The sequence below is a fragment of the Artemia sp. Qi Xiang Cuo genome, chromosome 2 (genome assembly GCF_049724085.1).
Source record: "Artemia sp. Qi Xiang Cuo chromosome 2, ASM4972408v1, whole genome shotgun sequence".
NCBI classification, from domain to species: Eukaryota; Metazoa; Arthropoda; class Branchiopoda; order Anostraca; family Artemiidae; genus Artemia; species Artemia sp. Qi Xiang Cuo.
Genome location: NC_142795.1, coordinates 92,335,379 through 92,352,588, shown reverse-complemented (window position 1 = coordinate 92,352,588; position 17,210 = coordinate 92,335,379). Strand labels below are relative to the sequence as shown.

General features: G+C 36.4%; 1 protein-coding gene across 1 annotated transcript in view; it reads right to left on the bottom strand.

Moving 5' to 3' along the window:
- Window positions 1-1,653: 1,653 nt before the first annotated feature.
- Window positions 1,654-17,210, bottom strand: part of LOC148955807 (uncharacterized) — a 157,255-nt gene continuing 141,698 nt past the window's right edge. The window contains exons 3-4 of the mRNA XM_089108356.1: window positions 3,843-4,025; window positions 1,654-2,039 (exon numbers count right to left, since the gene is read on the bottom strand). Coding sequence (XP_088964482.1) covers window positions 1,736-2,039; window positions 3,843-4,025 — 487 coding nt within the window. The 3' untranslated portion in view covers window positions 1,654-1,735. The remainder of the gene's footprint in view (window positions 2,040-3,842; window positions 4,026-17,210) is intronic.

Genomic DNA, 17,210 nt, shown 5'->3' with positions numbered 1-17,210 from the left:
TTTCAACTGAAAGTAAGAAGCAACATTAGAACTTAAAACGAACAGAAATTATAACGTATGTGAGGGGGTTCTCCCCCAAGTCAATACCTCACTCTTTACGCTACAGTTTTTTTAGTGCTTTCAAAAGAGCTATCTATTCTAATTAAACGGCCTTTGTGATTCAGGGGTTTGTGAATCATTTTTTTTTTTACTTTTAACGTAAATAGCGTGGTATTGACTAAGGAGAGAACCCCCTCACATACGTAATAATATATACGTAATAAAAAAAAACAATAAAAAAAACAAGCGATACGGCTCTATAGTAATCGAAACTTTTCAAAACGGAATTTTGATGTCAATAAATGTATCAAAAGAATGTGTTTATAAAGCTGATGCTAAATATATAAATTTTATTAAGTTTAGTATTACTCATCAAAGGCTACGAGCCTGAGAAAATTCACCCAATTTTTTAAAGAGGGGGGAAACATCTCCTACAAGTGAAAGAATTTTAATGAAAATCACACCGTCAGATTCAGCGTATCAGAAAACCCTATTACATAGGTTTCAAGCTCATATCTGCAAAAATCTGCAACTTTGTATTTTTTGCCAGAAGAAACATATACGAATATAGAAGTTAGTTACGTAAGTTAATTTGTAATTTACGTCATAACCAAATTTAGAGATATCCATTTAGCAAAAGAAAATTAAAATTTTTATGCAAATTTTGTTTACTTATTCAATGACGGTGAACCAAAATAAAAGCTGCATTAACTAAAAAACGATCAAAAAATTAAATAAAAAAAACAAGTTTTTTAAACTGAAAGTAAGGAGCGACATTAAATCTTAAAACGAACAGAAATTACTCCGTATATGAAAGGGACTGTCCCCTCCTCAACGCCTCGCTCTTTACGCTAAAGTTTGACTCTGTCTTACAACTTTATTTTTTAAAACAATAAGAAACTTTAGCGTAACGAGCGAAGCGTCGAGGAGGGGACAGCCCCTTTCATATACGGAATAATTTCTGTTCGTTTTAAGTTTTAATATCGCTCCTTACTTTCAGTTTAAAAAACTTGTTTTTTTTTATTTAATCATAATAAAGATTGCTTATAGTCAGGTCCATGAAAAGGTTTATTCCGCAAAATAATTCGTGCATAGTTTGCTAGACACGCCCTGTTCGTCTCGTAGCTGGAGACTGAATTAAAACTTAATGTTCTTTTTGAGGAGGCAACATATTTGGAATTAGGATTTGGGACAGTGTTTTCTTTTGTCTGTGTTCAGATAAGCTCCTTGGCAGGCAGGCAAAGACTGTCAAACCACCTAAATTATTTTAGTTAATCTGAAAAGAGCCTTATTTTGATGAATTGTAATTCAGGTTTAGATTTTTTCCAAAGACTAGGATCAAATAACTAGAAAACAGGTCCCAATTCCCTATTGCATTATATACCGATAAATAAGAATTTCGAATAGGGACAAATCCTTTTAAAAAACATTGATAAATTTCACTTAAAATGCTAGATATTTCGGTCATATACGTAGTCAGGGGCGGATCCAGGATTTTTTTTAGGGGGGGGGCACAAAATAAGGTGATCCAAGTAATCTTCGAAATTACCTGCATTATATCCCATACCGACTTCAATTAACATCCCAACCAGCAATAAATTCATTATACAACAAATTCTTAGAAAGAGCGTCAAAAGATGAAATACTTAATCATTTTAATAAATTAATAAATAAATAATCACAATTGAAAATTATCCTATGGACAAAAGGGCACATCAAATGTAGGATTGCAAGCTACTGTAAGTGAATTTGTGGTAGTTATAGTTGAACTAGCTGTTATTGTAGAAACTAATGACTCAGTTTCAATGTAGAGTAAAGTAATTGGAGGTGGTAATGTTGGCCAAAAACGAAAAATATAGGGCAACGGAATGAGAAAACGCCAAAGTGAAGTTGGCCAAAAACGGGCTTGTCTGCTACTACCCTCAAGTCCAATCTCTTCTTTTAGTTCTTGAGAACCTTCAATTTCTGGAGAAGGCTTAACAGTAGTCGGGCTTACCTCTCTAGAAAATAAATTATTTGAAGTGACATCTAAAATTATGAAAGTAGAAAGAATAAAGTAAATTATGTACATAGCACAAAAAAAAAGAAAACACACATACATTGTTCCAAAAAGCTGCATTGCTGGAAAAACAGAAGAAAACGAAAGGGGCAAAAGTAAGAGCGAAGAGAAAGAAAGACAATGATAAAAAGATAAAAGGAAAAAGAAAAAACTAAAAAGAAAAATTTGTTACCTGTCATTATCAGCGAGCAGGTGCCAAGATTTTGTTCTACAATGACTTTTGTACTGGTAAAACAATCCAAAAAAGAGCCTTAAGCACTATATTAAAATTTAATGTTAATTAATGAATATGCCTCATGTTAATTAATGAATATGGATCAAGTACGAGTTCATTGACTTTTCTACGCCTCCGAAAGGCCCTGGAACTGTGCCAAGCAGCCTGCTACGTTCTAACTCTAACGGCGATATCCACTCTAGGCTATATGTAAGACATCTGAAGAATACTATATAATATCAAAAATATTGCTTTATAATATACAGATAATAATTATTAGTCATATTCCCATTGTTTCTTCCACTTTACTAGTGTGATGACCCTGTTTTACCGCTTTGGACTTTTACGATCTGCTTAATATTATCTGACCCTCTCTTTCCCTAATTTAAGACTTGTTCTAGTCTATTCATACCCTCTTAGTTTTCATCTGGCTTTTTCCCCCTTCTATTTTCTGTCTTATGCCTTGTTCCTGTGTTTTTCCAAGACTCTTGGTCTTATCTGGTTTCTAACTTCTTCCATTATTGTCTTATGAGTTGGTCTAGCCTTTTCCAACCATTTTGATTTCACTTGGTTGGTTTTCTCTTCCATTACCCACCTTTCGACTTGCTCTTGTCTTTTTCCTGGCTTCTCACACTCAACCAACTGTCCTTTCACCCAAACAAGTTCTACTCCGTGCCTTAAACTTTATTTTAGTCTTTTTCAGCTCTCTTGGTCTCACCTAGTCCTCTTTTAACTCATGCACTTTCCATTCTCTGGCTTAAGAATTCTTCTAGCCTTTCTCAAGCTTTTCGCTCTCATTTGCCCCCTCCTTTTACCCAATTAACTTCAATTCCTTGGGTTAATACTTGTCTATGGTAAATTCACTTATAGATAAAAACTAAAAAACTGCAGCCGTTCTAATTTCTACTTCTTATAAAATGTTTAAAAAAATCCAGGGGAAAAAAACTCAAGAATTTGCCGTGTAAAATAAAGGGTCCAAGAATTTTTCTTGGAGATAAAAGTTTCTGGAGGGGATTTTTCAGAGAGATTTTTTTTATGGAGAGGGGATTTTCTAGCTTGATTTCGCAAATGATCAGAAATTGAATAAAGAAAAATATAATACAACTGAAAGGAAGAAGCAGCATTAAAACTTAAAACAAACAGAAATTACGTCGTAAGTGGCGGGCGAGTCCCTTCCTCGTCCCTCGCTCTTTACACTAAAGCATCTTCATTTAAAAACAAAACTTTTTTTATTTACTTAAATGCTAATAAAGAACAAAGTGGCTGTTCTATGAAGATGTGATGATTTTATCGGTCGGTGAACAAGCGATGAGGTACTCTATGTGACCCCATTCAAGGGGGAGGACGTTGCGTCACTGTGGTCCTCATTATTTTTGGAGTGTTGAATGGAATGGATAATATTGTGGTAGTGCTTGCTACACAGGGATGACTACATCATTGATTACAAGATGCATTCAAGATTCTTTACAAGATTACGAGTTCATGCATGATTAAAAGATTTTGCAATAGTAACTAATAGTCATTACTTACTTTTCAATAACTTTTATTTCGTCTTGTAAAAGATTCTTCATATGTTTCTTCTTCAGACGTAGAAAAACTTCCTTGCTTCCTCTGTTTCTCTGAGGACAATCTTGTTTTGCTTTTACGTAACAACTAGTAACCACTGTAGAAAGTTCAGTTGTTGCAGATGTATAGACCACTTTTGTACTTGTACTATGGATATAGAAACGTATAAATTACTAAGTGTCACTGATATAACTACCGACCATACCCTAATTCATCCTGTGCTTGCATACCTGTAATTTGAAAAACATTTATAGATTGGAAAAAAATTATGCGAACAGGAGAGCAAACTATTACAATTGTGTATTTAAATCCAAAATAACAAATCCGTATATTTCGGTACACTTGTTTACTTTTGTTTTGACAGAATCAAGACAGTACTCCATTTTGGCTGCCTTCCATAATTTAACTAACAGAAGTCTTTCTTGAGGCACGGTCATGTCGAACTGCTTTGACGTGGTAGAGCCAGTCTCTGTCATAGTTGCAGGTGGTGCGCATTTGCGCCATTTGTGTTGCTTTTTTGTGTCACCATTTGTGGCGCTCTTTTTGTGTTGATTGCGCACTGAATTTTTCAGATTGGCGCATTGCGCCGATTTCGCGCATGTCAAGAATATTCGGCGCAAAGTGGGCGCATTTTGCCTTCACAATAACAATGACGAAACTCAAAATTTTAAAGTCTAGTGTTTACCGACGACTTCTACTGACAGATTCAGGAATCTGTCTATAAAGATAGGTGGAATTTTCAGAATCCCGTAGGGATTCGCATATTGCATTCCAGGCTCCATGACGACCTAAATTTTAAATTATCCGCGTCAAAAACCAAATGGGAAAGTGGTCAAATTTTGATAAAAAAAAAAAAAAAAAAAAAAATACAGAAAAGAGTGGGAAAAGCTGACCTTTGTTCGATATAGCTCAAGCAGCTTTTTCTGTCTTAAGCTTACCCATCAGAAACCCCTTCGTCGAGAGTGTTTTCTGTTATGAATCTTGTCAAGTACAAAATTCGAAACAGGATGCATCTTAAAATGCTTAACTCTACTGTGACCGTTCGACTTAGGCTAAATTACCACACAGAAACTGCTTCGAGGACTTTGATCCTACACCCACTATGCTGTATAGATTTACCATTGACATGTATGACCTCAAAAAACCATCCTATGACAATGAAAATGAAGATGGAAGTCTTGAGGAAATTAGGGGCGATATGGAAGGAGGGTTTGTTGTTTAACTTTGAAAATGATCTTGAATACTAGTCGAAGATAAATACAATATATGATTAAAAAATATACAAAACTAATTCTAAGTTCATTAAAATGAAAACAGAAATAAAATAACAATCGGAACTGTTGAAGGACCTTGCCAAGTACAATTTTATCTAATATGCAAATCTTTGGCTTTATTTTCATGTAAAAATCTCAGAAGATTGTTTCAGGCCTGAAATTTCATTCATAGTTCCATGAACAATGGCTAGTTCAATTTCTTATATTTTATTTGATCGTTCTAATTTGTATTTTGAAACTCATGAAACTTTTTATTATTAAAACTAAGATTAAGACTAAATATCTTTTTGAATCTTAGAATTGCAATGTCTTGCAAACATAGCATAAAGAAGTAAAATTTGATATCACTTACCTACGACATTTTGGAGAGATGCGACCTTCATGGATCATGCTTCTCTTTAGTTCTACATTAGAAAATCCTACCTATTAGTTATCAAACAGTTCGTGGTAACGAACTGTAAGTAAGGAGCGACCCGGCTCAATGGTAACCAAAACTCTAAAAAAGGAATTTTGATACCAATAGAAAAATTTGGCCTGAGCGCCTGAGAAAATTTGGCTTATTTTTGAAAAAAAGGGGAAAGATTCCCTAAAAGTTATAAAACCTTAATTAAAATTACATTATAATATTCAGTGCATCAAAGAGCCCTACTGCAGAGATTTAAAGTTCCTATATAAAGGAATGTGTGATTCTGTATTTTTTGCCGGAAGAAAGATCATGGATAGGGTTGTTTTTTTTTGTTTTTTTTTGTTTTTTTTTGTTTCTTTTTCCCCAGGGGTGATAGTATCGACCCAGTGGTCCTAGAATGTCATGGGAGGGCTCATTGGAATGGAAATTAAAAGTTCTAGTACCCTTTTTAAGTGACCAAAAAAACGGAGGGCAGCTAGGCCCCCTCCCACGCTCATTTTTTTCCCAAAGTCACACGATCAAAATTTTGAGATAGCCATTTTGTTCAGCATGTTCAAAAATATGATAATTACGTCTTTTAGAATGACTTAATCCCCCGAAGTCAACGGGGGGAGGGCTGAAAGTTATGAACTTTACCCAATGTTAACATATAGTATTGGTTATTGGGAAGTATACAGACGTTTTCAGGGGGGATTTTTTTGGTATGTGGGGGGGGGTCAGGACTTATATGGGAGGATATTTCCATGAAGGAAGTTTTCATGGGGGAAGGGATATTGCTATGAAGGAGGCGCCGGATTTCCCATCATTATTAAAGAAAAAGATTAGAAATTAAATAAAAAAAGTTTATCGACTGAAAGTAATGAGCAACATCAAAACTTAAAACGAACAAAACTTAAAACGAAAATATTACGTATATGATTAGGTTCACCCCTTAGTCAATACCTCGCTCTTTAAGCTAAAGATTTTTTAGTACTTTCATAAGAGCTATTTATTCTAATTAACGGCTGTTGTGATTAAGGGGTCATTTTAAAGAATTGGAACAAAATTCGAACTTTAGCTTAAAGAGCAAGGTATTGATTAGGGGGCGAACCCCTTAATATACGTATTAAAAATCTGTGAATATAGAAGTTCGATACGTAAGTTAATTCGTAAGTTACGTATATTTATTACTAATAAAAACGTTCGTAAATAAAATTAAACAAGTTTCGAGAAAGCCATTTAATCAAATAAAAGTAAAATTAATATGTAAATTTTGTTGTAATTAATCATGTATGGTTAGCCAATATCAAAACCTGCATTAATTCAAAAACATTCAAAAATTAAATAAAAAAAACAAGTTTTTTTAACTGAAAGTAAGGAACGACGTTAAAAATTAAAATGAACCGAAATTATTCCGTATCTGAAAGGGAATGTCCCCTCCTCAAAGCCTCGCTCTTTACGCCAATGTTTGAATTTTTCACAACTCTATTTTTTTAAACAATAAAAAACTTTAGCATAAAGAGCGAGGCGTTGAGGAGGGGACAGCCCCTTTCAGATACGGAATAATTTCTGTTCGTTTTAATTTTTAACATCGTTCCTTACTAGAACAGAAAATTTCGACCACAAAAGTGCATGTAATCAGTCAAAAATGCTTCACTGTTTCAGATTTTGGAAAATGGTGCCGAAATCTGTCAATGAAGACTGAATCCTACCTCAAAATCCTATTTTGAGTTCTAGTATTTTGAAAAGAAAAATTCACAATATCTGGTAACATTGTTTCTGAATTTTTTTTTTTTTTCACCCTGTATTTCGGACTCCAACAAAAAAAATATTGCGAAATGTGCCGATGGCGCATTTTCGCTTCCCTTGGTGCGCTATCTGAAGTCAGGCACCTGGCATAACTGGTCTCTGTCTCAAAGCCGACTGAAGAGATGGTAGCCTTTATACGGTTCTACGCTGTCTTTAAGCATTACCAACCAATCTATCTTCTGGCCTCCGGGGCAACGTTTCTAATTTTTCGAGCTACTATACCTTAATAGCGGATTTTATGATGCATAGGGGGTCTTAAAGCCTTAGACAATGGCCAAGTCACACGAGCCGTCTTCTATTTACAATTTCCAAGACTGAGTACGGTTGCCTATAACACTGAATGACATCATTATTGGATGCCCTTTCATGGTGTTGGACATATCGAATCCAATGGAGGCAATCGGGATCAAAGACATCAAAATTTATACTGTTCTTAGTTTTGACAACCAGCATTTCACACGCATTGAGAAGAGTGCTTCCGACAATCACCTCATCGACTCTAAATTTTGCAGTGAGGCTTATGCTTCAACGCTTCCATAGTGATTCAGTGAGCTGAGTGAAGCTGGCAGTGGCTAGTAGAATACGCTTTTCAATTGCATGTTCAGACCCCGCCCCTCCAAGTCGACACGGGATCCCAGCTACACAAATTTTCTAGCTTACTGAATGCTAAAGAAACAATGAGAGAAAACTCAATGAAGAAAAGAGGCAAAACGAGACTTCCACCAGTAGTGAAAAGACAGAAAAAAACAAAACGACGCGGATACTTCACCTGTATAAGAACAAGGTGTCTTCAGCGTAAAAGAAACAAAGATTAAAAACCAAAATAAACTAAAATCACATAAGAAAAACCACGGTAGTTCTTACGCTATAACGTGTCACCTTTTTTTTAAGAGAGGAAGAAGGTTTGAAATTGTTCATTCATTCAGGAAATTTTCATTGGTCCAAATTTCGTCAAACAGTGGATTGAGTTTAGGTGCAACAGTCTCATCACCGGATTTACGTACATAGTTCTATTGGTGGACTATCTTCAACAGGACACATATTGTTTTTATAGTGACTGAATGACCTTCCTTACTTGACCAAAATCAGGGGGCTCAAGACAAACACCATTTGGTCTTCGAGAGACCCTTGAACGAAAGCTTGGGGCTTTTGTGAGGATGGGATGAGCTCAGGGTTCTTTAAAATGTCCTTTCCATCTTGATATTCTCACAGACAGGCTCTTTAAGGTCTGCTCTTCATTCAAGTGAATAGTCTCAGAATCCTGATGCTTCGTTCCAGTGTCGTACTTTAGCAATTGGTTGAGCTTCTGTGTCTTTTCTGTGTCTTAGAACTTGCAACATCCATGAAGTTACCCTCTCCACCTAGTAGATCTGTCAGTCTATTTAGAATGATTTTTAACCCCTGCTTTTTGCTTCCTACGCCCTGTCTTAGAACAGGATTATCAACACTTGTCAGCTAACTTATGTTTCTTGACTAATCCAGAATTTCCATTGTGGTTTCGAAGTACCAAGGACTTCTCTCGCTGACTCCTGCCTTGTTGCTGCAAACTGCTTCTATTTTCTCTTTGCATGACCAACTTGAAGCTCCTCGGTGTTTTCTTCTATATTCAGGGTGAAGTTGAGGTTTAATCTGCTTGACAAGGCCAGGCGGAACACAACCTTCATTTTTGTTTATTTTTTTGACCTGTGACATCTATTCTGGGGGGTAAACGGCTTCTATACTTAATGGATATTTGGTGTCAAATGTTAGTGATTATCAGGCTATGATCTGAACCAGACTTGGAGCCTGTATTGGAACCAAACTATGATTGGGAATCCGTCATTGAACTTTTAACTCAGGGCTTGATAAGTACATAATATATCTGGAACTTGGTAGATTTATAATTTGAGTACCAAGTATTCAAATGGCTTTTTTGTGCTGGAACATCGTATTGCAAATGACTAAATTCTTATCTAGAGCAAGACCAATGGATAACAGTGTTTCCAGAAAATTTTCAGGGGGGAGGGAGGAACAGACGCCACAATAGCAGTGGTGGGGTTGGGCACGGGGAAATATTTTAGAGTCCATTTTCTTAAAAATAAGTTTATTTTTAAATACAGTTAGAAAAAACTCAAATAAAAAGAGTAACTAACTTTGCATGGAAAACACAGAAAAAGTCAGCAAATTTTAAATAGTGAGGATTCCTAGGAAAGAGATCTACTGCTACTATTACTGACAACTCACTGTAGCACCAAATTGCCTGAGGCCAACACAGCTCCGTACACTTTGTACACCTTCTTTACACCCTTCCAGGAAGTTGTCATTTCCCTTAAATTTTCCTTAGGATATCCTCCTACCCTATTCAGGGGTGACCTGCTTTTTGTATGGCCCTAAAAGGTTGCCCAACCAGGAAAATCTTGGGTAATCTGTTTTCCTTAATCCACAAAACGTGTCTTTGCCATCTCAACCTTTCTTTTGTTGTAGCCCTAGAAAGTGGGATTGACCCACATTTTTTACATAGCTTACTGTTCGAGATGCGGTCAATCAGTTGGGTACCCAATGCAGTCCGTAGACAATTTTTTTTTGTAAAACATCTACCAAATCCTTATCCCCCTTCTCATTACAAAAAAAATATTACTGACATTTATTTTAAAGCTTTGTTTAAGCAAACTGATTTCCTATCTATTTCATTAAATTATGATAAGTGCAAGTCAGCTATCATGAAGGTCAGGTCGTTTTGTACACGGGGGGGGGGGCAAATTCTTCAATCAGAGCATTTTTAATGAAAATATTGTAACTCTCATTAAGCTACCCAATGTTTATAGTTTTGAGGGAGTGGAATAGGAAGCTAACATGTAATCCCTCTTGATTCTCAGGAATATTTTTGGTCAACAGCTTTATTATGTATGTGTGTCTGGGGAGGGGTTAATAGAGCCCTTTCCATTGCTATAATATTTATTTATGTAGCATAAAATATTACATTCACATGCCAACCAGTAGGCTACAGAGGTAGAAAAGGCAATACGAGCCATTATAAATCTCCCAAGGAAATTTCTTACAAGAGGGATGTCATATGCTACTAGAAAATTGGTTTTCATCAATTTTAGATAGTAATATTTCTCTTTTTCTGTTTATATAAGCTGAAATGTTCCAAAATATTTAAACATGTGAATGCAATTTATAGAACATCAGATAACTCTGTTGTTGAGGCTGTGCAAGTTTCAACCAAGGAAAAAATGGAACACAGAGTATCCCTCCACATGAGCAATAATACTCTTCTTCGTCCCCCCGAAATTCTGTAGTAAAAGTTTGATTAAGGACTTGTTTAATAAAACTTCTGTTCATCGCAAATTTTGAAAATATATTGAAATTTTATCCATATTTTAAACGGAATTCAGCACTTTAATCTTTGAGCAGACACAATTAAAAAGCGGAGCTACCAATCCATTTACAATCATTCATATATGCAATTTAAAAGAGGGGCTGGTACTTATCATCCTATTATTTTTAGACCGAGTATGACTTGAAAACCAATCCCAAATTACATTTAAAATAAAAAAACAAGGCTTTCAACTTAAGTGAGGAGCAACTTTAAAACTTAAGACCATAAGAAATTGTAAGTTACATGAGGGAGGCTTTCCCCTCCTCACCTTCTCGCTCTTTACTCTAAACTTTGACTTTTAATCCAACTGTAAGAAAACTTGCTGAAATTAAAGAGCCATTGAAGTGAAAAGAGAAGTTTTTTTTAAGAACTAAATAACTACAGATTAACGAGCGAGAAGTTAAGGAGGAGACAGTCCTCTTTACATACTAAATAATGTCAGTTCGTTTTAGTTTTTAAATTTGTTCCTTAGTTGCAGTAAAAAAAAACTTGTTTTTTTCATTTAATTACACTTCGTGTAACAATACAATTTTATAAACAAGACTTTTTTGCTAAAGCAGAAAAACGGTCAATATTTCAATGCTCTCTGTCTGGTTTTTGACGGGTAGCAAAGCATAGAGATTTTTTTTTTTTAAGGGTAATGAAAAAATTATTTTCATGTAAAACAAAAGTATATAATAGTTCAAAGAGAAAAGTGTTTAAAAAACAACACCCAAAAAGTAGTCACTTACAAAAAGACAAGATAGGAACTCAATCTTTTTCCTTTGTTTTAAGAATATTTGCTTTATAGTCCCCAGTTACCAGCTAGCAACCTTTCCCCCTCACCCCTGGGGCTGCTCATGATTTGCAGAGAACAGAAAATTGGGACAGTAGGCAAATAGTAAAAATAGCACACCTTCAAGGATCTGTTAATAACCTATGTTCACATTGGAGTGCACGTAATCATTGTTGCTATTCACCTAGTTGTCCATAATTGTGCCTGCTAGCACGTGGCTGGATAAGATTTTGTTGTTATCTCTCATGGATTACATCCGGGAAAGTTAGGAATAATCAGATAAATCTGGTAAGGGATGCTGGGACACACTCTAACTGTTTGCACTGAAACAGAAGTCTTGATTTAGATCAAATAGTTCAATAATTGTCATTACTATACAATGAACTAGAAAGAACATAGTGGAAGCTTAAAAGAGAATTAAATAAAAAAACAAGATTTTTTCAGTGAAAATAAGAAGCGACATTATAACTTGAAACAAACAGAAATTATTCCGTATATGAAAGGGGCTGTCCCATCCTCAACGCCTCGATCTTTACGCTAAAGTTTTTTATTATTTAAAAAAAATAAAATTTTGTGACAGAGTCATGTTTTTAATATAAATGTTTTTACTTTTATAACTTTAATAAATCAAATAATATTAAGATTGTGATAACTAAATATCAGTATTTGTATATTAAACTCACAATGCACATTCATTTGTATTTTTTCAATAAATTGCAAATTTTGTTCTGGTCTTGGGAAGGCATAGGGGTTTTGAGCCCAACTTATGTTAATTTCTGCTCGTTTTGAGTTTGACTTGGTTATTTATTGTAATTTCTGTTCGTTTTGAGTTTCATTTATTTATCGATGCTGATTTTGTGGTAGTTTCACGCTTGGTAGATTATTTAATTTTATTTTTGCTCGTTTTTTGTTTAATGGAGTTCTTTATTTTTCTTTGAAAAACTTATTTTGTGGAAAAAGTTTTTTTAATTAATTTCTGTTGGTTTTATATTGACATAGTCTTTTCAGAGAAAAAGAAAATAATACTTTAAATCTTTTCGTTTTTTTTTAATTTATAGTTTGGCCTGCTGTTTTATGCTGGAGAAAAAATTTCAGCAATTTTTAACAATATACACCCTCTTAAGAATCTGGACACAAATAGAAGTGTTTAATTTAGTTTCATACCTCGTCTAGTTGACCTGAAATGGAAAACTTGATACCATTCGCAAAAAAATTTGTTTACTTTCTTTGGTAGCATAGATACACTTACGCTATTTTGATTTGGTTAAATCTTAAGTGCAGAAGCAGCCCCAAAAGCTAGAACTTAATACACTCAGTCATTCATGGGATACTGCTGAGATGCCTTATTGGGAATTAGCATTAACACAGTGCATTTTGAATTAATGTTATGGCAACATTTAGTTTTTAGACATAAAGTCAAATGGGAGGGTGGGCGTGGGAGGGGGATTACTTTTCCTCCAATGACTTTCGACTATTAAAAAGGGCATCAGCCCTTTCTATTTTCAATCGAATGAGCCCTTTTCGATGTTCCTACGATAAATCCTTCGATACAAAGTGCCCTGGTCTAAACAACAACAACAACAACAAAAAATAATGCATTATACCCACATCGATCTTTACTATAAAAATGTCAAGCTTTCCGATCCCTTTCGACTACTAAAAAGGGCCCTTGGCCTTTCGATTTCCAATCAAATGAGGCCTTTTTGAGTTTCTACAACAGCACTTCCTATAAACACCTAATATGCCCCCAGGGCATAAATTACAACTCTTAGCCTAAGGGCTGTGAGGGTGGTTGTCATCCTCTAATACCTAGTTTCCAAAACTTTCAACTAAGTTAAACAAAATGGCTATCTCAAAATTTTGATTGGATGTGTCTGGGAAAATGGTGGGCGTGAGAGGGGCGTTAGTCTTTCTCCAATAACTTTCAAATATAAAAAAAGGCCCTTTCAATTTCTAATCAAATGAGCCCATTTGAAGTTTCTACGACAATGCTTTTAATAAAAACCTTTTATGCCTCCAGGAGAAAACTTACAACCCTTGCCCTGAGGGCTGGGGGGGGGCTTGTCATCCTCACAGACCTAATTTCCAGTACTTTCTACTACGTTGAACAAAATGGTTATCTGAAAATTTGTATTGGATATGTTTGGGGGAATGGTGGGTGTGAGAGGGGGATTAGTTACCCTCCAATCAATCTCAACTATTAAAAAGGGTACTAGCCTTCTCAATTTCCAACTGAATGAGCCCCTTTTGAAGTTTTTACGACAACTCTATCATTAAAAACCTTATATGCCCCCAGGGCATAACTTACAACCTTCGCAATGGGGACTCTGGGGGGTTTGTCATCATTAAATACATAATTTCCAGAACTTTCAACTACGTTGAACAAAATGGCTATCTTCAAACTTTGATTGAATGCGTTTGGTGAAATAAAGGGCGTAAGAGGGGGGGGGGTTAATTCTCTCCAGTCACTTTCGACTATTAAAAAGGGCAATTTCAATTTCCAATCAAATGAGCCCCTTTTGAAATTTATACAACAACTTCCTATATAAACCTTATATGGCCCCAGGTCATAACTTACAACCCTTGCGCTGAAAGCTCTGATGGGGTTATCATCCTAAAAGACCTAATTTCAAGAACCTTTGAATACGTTGAACAAAATGGATATCTCAAAATTTTGATTGGATGTGTTTGGGGAAAGGGTGGGCGTGAGAGGGGGGTTATTTGCCCTTCAAACACTTTCAACTATTAAAAGGGCAATAGCCCTTTCAATTTTCAATTCAATGAGCTCTTTTGGATGTTTTCATAAAACTTGACATGCTCCTAAGGCATAACTTAAAATCCCTGCCCTGAGGGTTGTGGGGGGAGGGGTTGTTATCCTTAAAGATCTAATTTCCAAAACTTTCAACTGCGTTGAATAAAATGGCTATCTATAAATTTTGATTGGATGTGTTTGGGGAAAGGGTGGGCGTGAGAGGGGGGTTAGTTGCCCTCAAATCACTTTCGACTATTAAACACGGCACTAGCCCTTTCAATTTCCAATTGAATAAGGCCTTTTTCAAGCTTTTACCAAAAGCATCAATCATAATCTTATATTCCCCCAGAGCAGTAATTAATACCCTTGACTTGAAGACTGTTGAGGGAGTGTCGCGCTAAAAGCTGTATAGTGTTTAAGTCTATTTTGTTTGAAACAAAATGGATCTCTCAAAAGTTTTATTAGATGTGTTGCGGGAAAATGAACTATCTGAAAGGGGTGTTAGTTGACTTGAAATCAGTGTTGACTATTAAAAAGAGCACTGGCTATTTCAATTTCCAATCGAATGAGCCCCTTTTGAAGTTTCTACGACGACGCGTTCATTAAAAACCTTATATGCCCCAAAGGGCATAATTTACAACCCTTGCCCTGAGGGCTGTGGGGGAGTATCCTCCTCAAAAACATACTTTCTATCTGGAAATCCACAACACTGAAGAAAATGGCTATTTAATAATTTGGATTGGATGTGTTTGAGGAAAAGGTGGGCGAGAGAGGGGGGCTAGGTGCCCTCAAATAACTTTTGACCATGAAAAAGGGCACTAGACCTTTGAATTTCCAATCGAAAGAGCCCTTTTTCAAGTTTCTACGGCAAAAATTTCAGTAAAAACTTATATGCCCCCAGGGCATAACTTATAACCCTTGCTCTGAAGACTGCGAGCGGAGTGTCCTGCTCGAAAGTATAATTTCCTGAACTTTAACAGCGTGGAACAAAATGGCTATTTAAAAATTTTGATTGGATGTGTTTGGGGAAATGGTGGGCGTGGAAGGGACAGGAGCGTACGCATGAATTTGTTTCGGGGGGGGGTGCAATTGGGGGGGGGGGGCAAATCCTTCAAACCCATTATTCTGTGAGAAAAATAAGAAAATTATGGGAAAATGAAAAAAATCATGAGATTTCGGGGGGGGGGAGCCCGGGCCCGGAGCCCCCCCCCCTGCGTACGTCCCTGGGAAGGGGTGTTAGTTGCCTTCCAATTACTTTTGACTATTAAAAAGGGCACAAGCCATTTCAATTTTTAATCAAATGAGCCGTTTTTGAAGTTTCTACGACAACACTTTCTATAAAAAACTTTATATGCCCCCAGGGCATAACTTACAATCCTTGTCCTGGGGGCTGTGAGGGGGTTGTCATCCTCAAAGACCTAATTTCCAGAACTTTCAATCACGTTGAACAAAATGGCTATCTCAAAATTTTGATTGGATGTGTTTGGGGAAAAGGTGGGCGTGAGAGGGGGTTTAGTTACCGTCCAATCACTTTCGAATATTAAAAAGGGCACTAGCCCTTTGAATTTCCAATAAAATGAGCCCTTTTTCAAGTTTCTATGACAACGTTTTCACTAAAAACCTTATATGCCCCCAGGTCATAACTTATAATCCTTGCCCTGAGGGTTGTTTGGGAGTGTCCTCCTGAAAAATATGTTTTCTATCTGGAAATCAACTACCCTGAACAAAATGGCTATCTCAAAATTTTTATTGGTTTTGTTGGGGGGAATGAGGGGCGTGGGGGGGGGGCTAGTTGCCCTCCAATCACTTTCTAATATTAAAAAGGGCGCTAGCCCTTTAAATATCCAATCGGAAGAGTTTTTTTGAAGTTTCTACGACAACGGCTTCTTTAAAAGCCTTATATACCCCCAGGGCATAACTTTAAACCCTTGCCCTGAGGGCTTTGGGGGGGTGTCCTCCTCAAAAATATATTTTCCATCTGGAAATCAACTACACACAACAGAATGGCTATCTCAAAATTTTGATTGGATGTGTTTGGGGGAATGATGGGCCTGGGGGGGGGGGGGGGCAGTTGCCCTCCAATCACGTTCGACTATTAAAAAGAGTACTATTCCTTTGAATTTCCAATCGAATGAGCTTTTGAAGTTTCTACGACAACGCCTTCTATAAAAACCTTAAATGCCCCCAGGGCATAACTTAAAACCCTTGCCCTGAGGGTTGTGGGGGAGTGTCAACCTCAAAAAAAATTTTTCTATCTGGAAATCAACTACGCTGAACAAAATGGCAATCTCAGAATTTTGATTGGATGGGTTGGGGGGAATGATGGGCGTGGGGGGCTAGTTGCCCTCCAATCACTTTCGACTATGAAAAAGGGCACTAGTCCTTTGAATTTCCAATCGAATGAACCTTTTTTGAAGTTTCTAAGACAACGCCTTCCATAAACACCTTATATGCCCCCAGGGCATAACTTAGAACCCTTGCCCTGAAGGTTGTGGGGGAGTATCCTTCTCAAAATAATATTTTCTATCTGGAAATCAACTACGCTGAACAAAACGGCTATCTCGAAATTTTTATTGGATGTGTTTGGGGGAATGATGGGGGTGGGAGGGGCTAGTTTCCCTCCAATCACTTTCGAGTATTAAAATGAGTACTAGCCCTTTGAATATCCAATCGAATGAGCCTGTTTTGAAGTTTCTACGACAACACCTTCTATAAAAACATTATATGCCCCCAAGGCATAACTTAAAACCCTTGGCCTGAGGGTTGTGGGGGAGTGTTCTTCTCAAAAACATATTTTCTATATGGAAATCAACTACGCTGAACAAAATGGCTATCTCAAAATTTTGATTGGATATGTGGTGGGGAATGATGTGCTTGGGAGGGCTAGTTGCCCTCCAATCACTTTCGACTATTGAAAAGGGTAATAGCCCTTTTGAATTTCCAATTGATTGAGCCTGTTTTGAAGTGTCTACGACA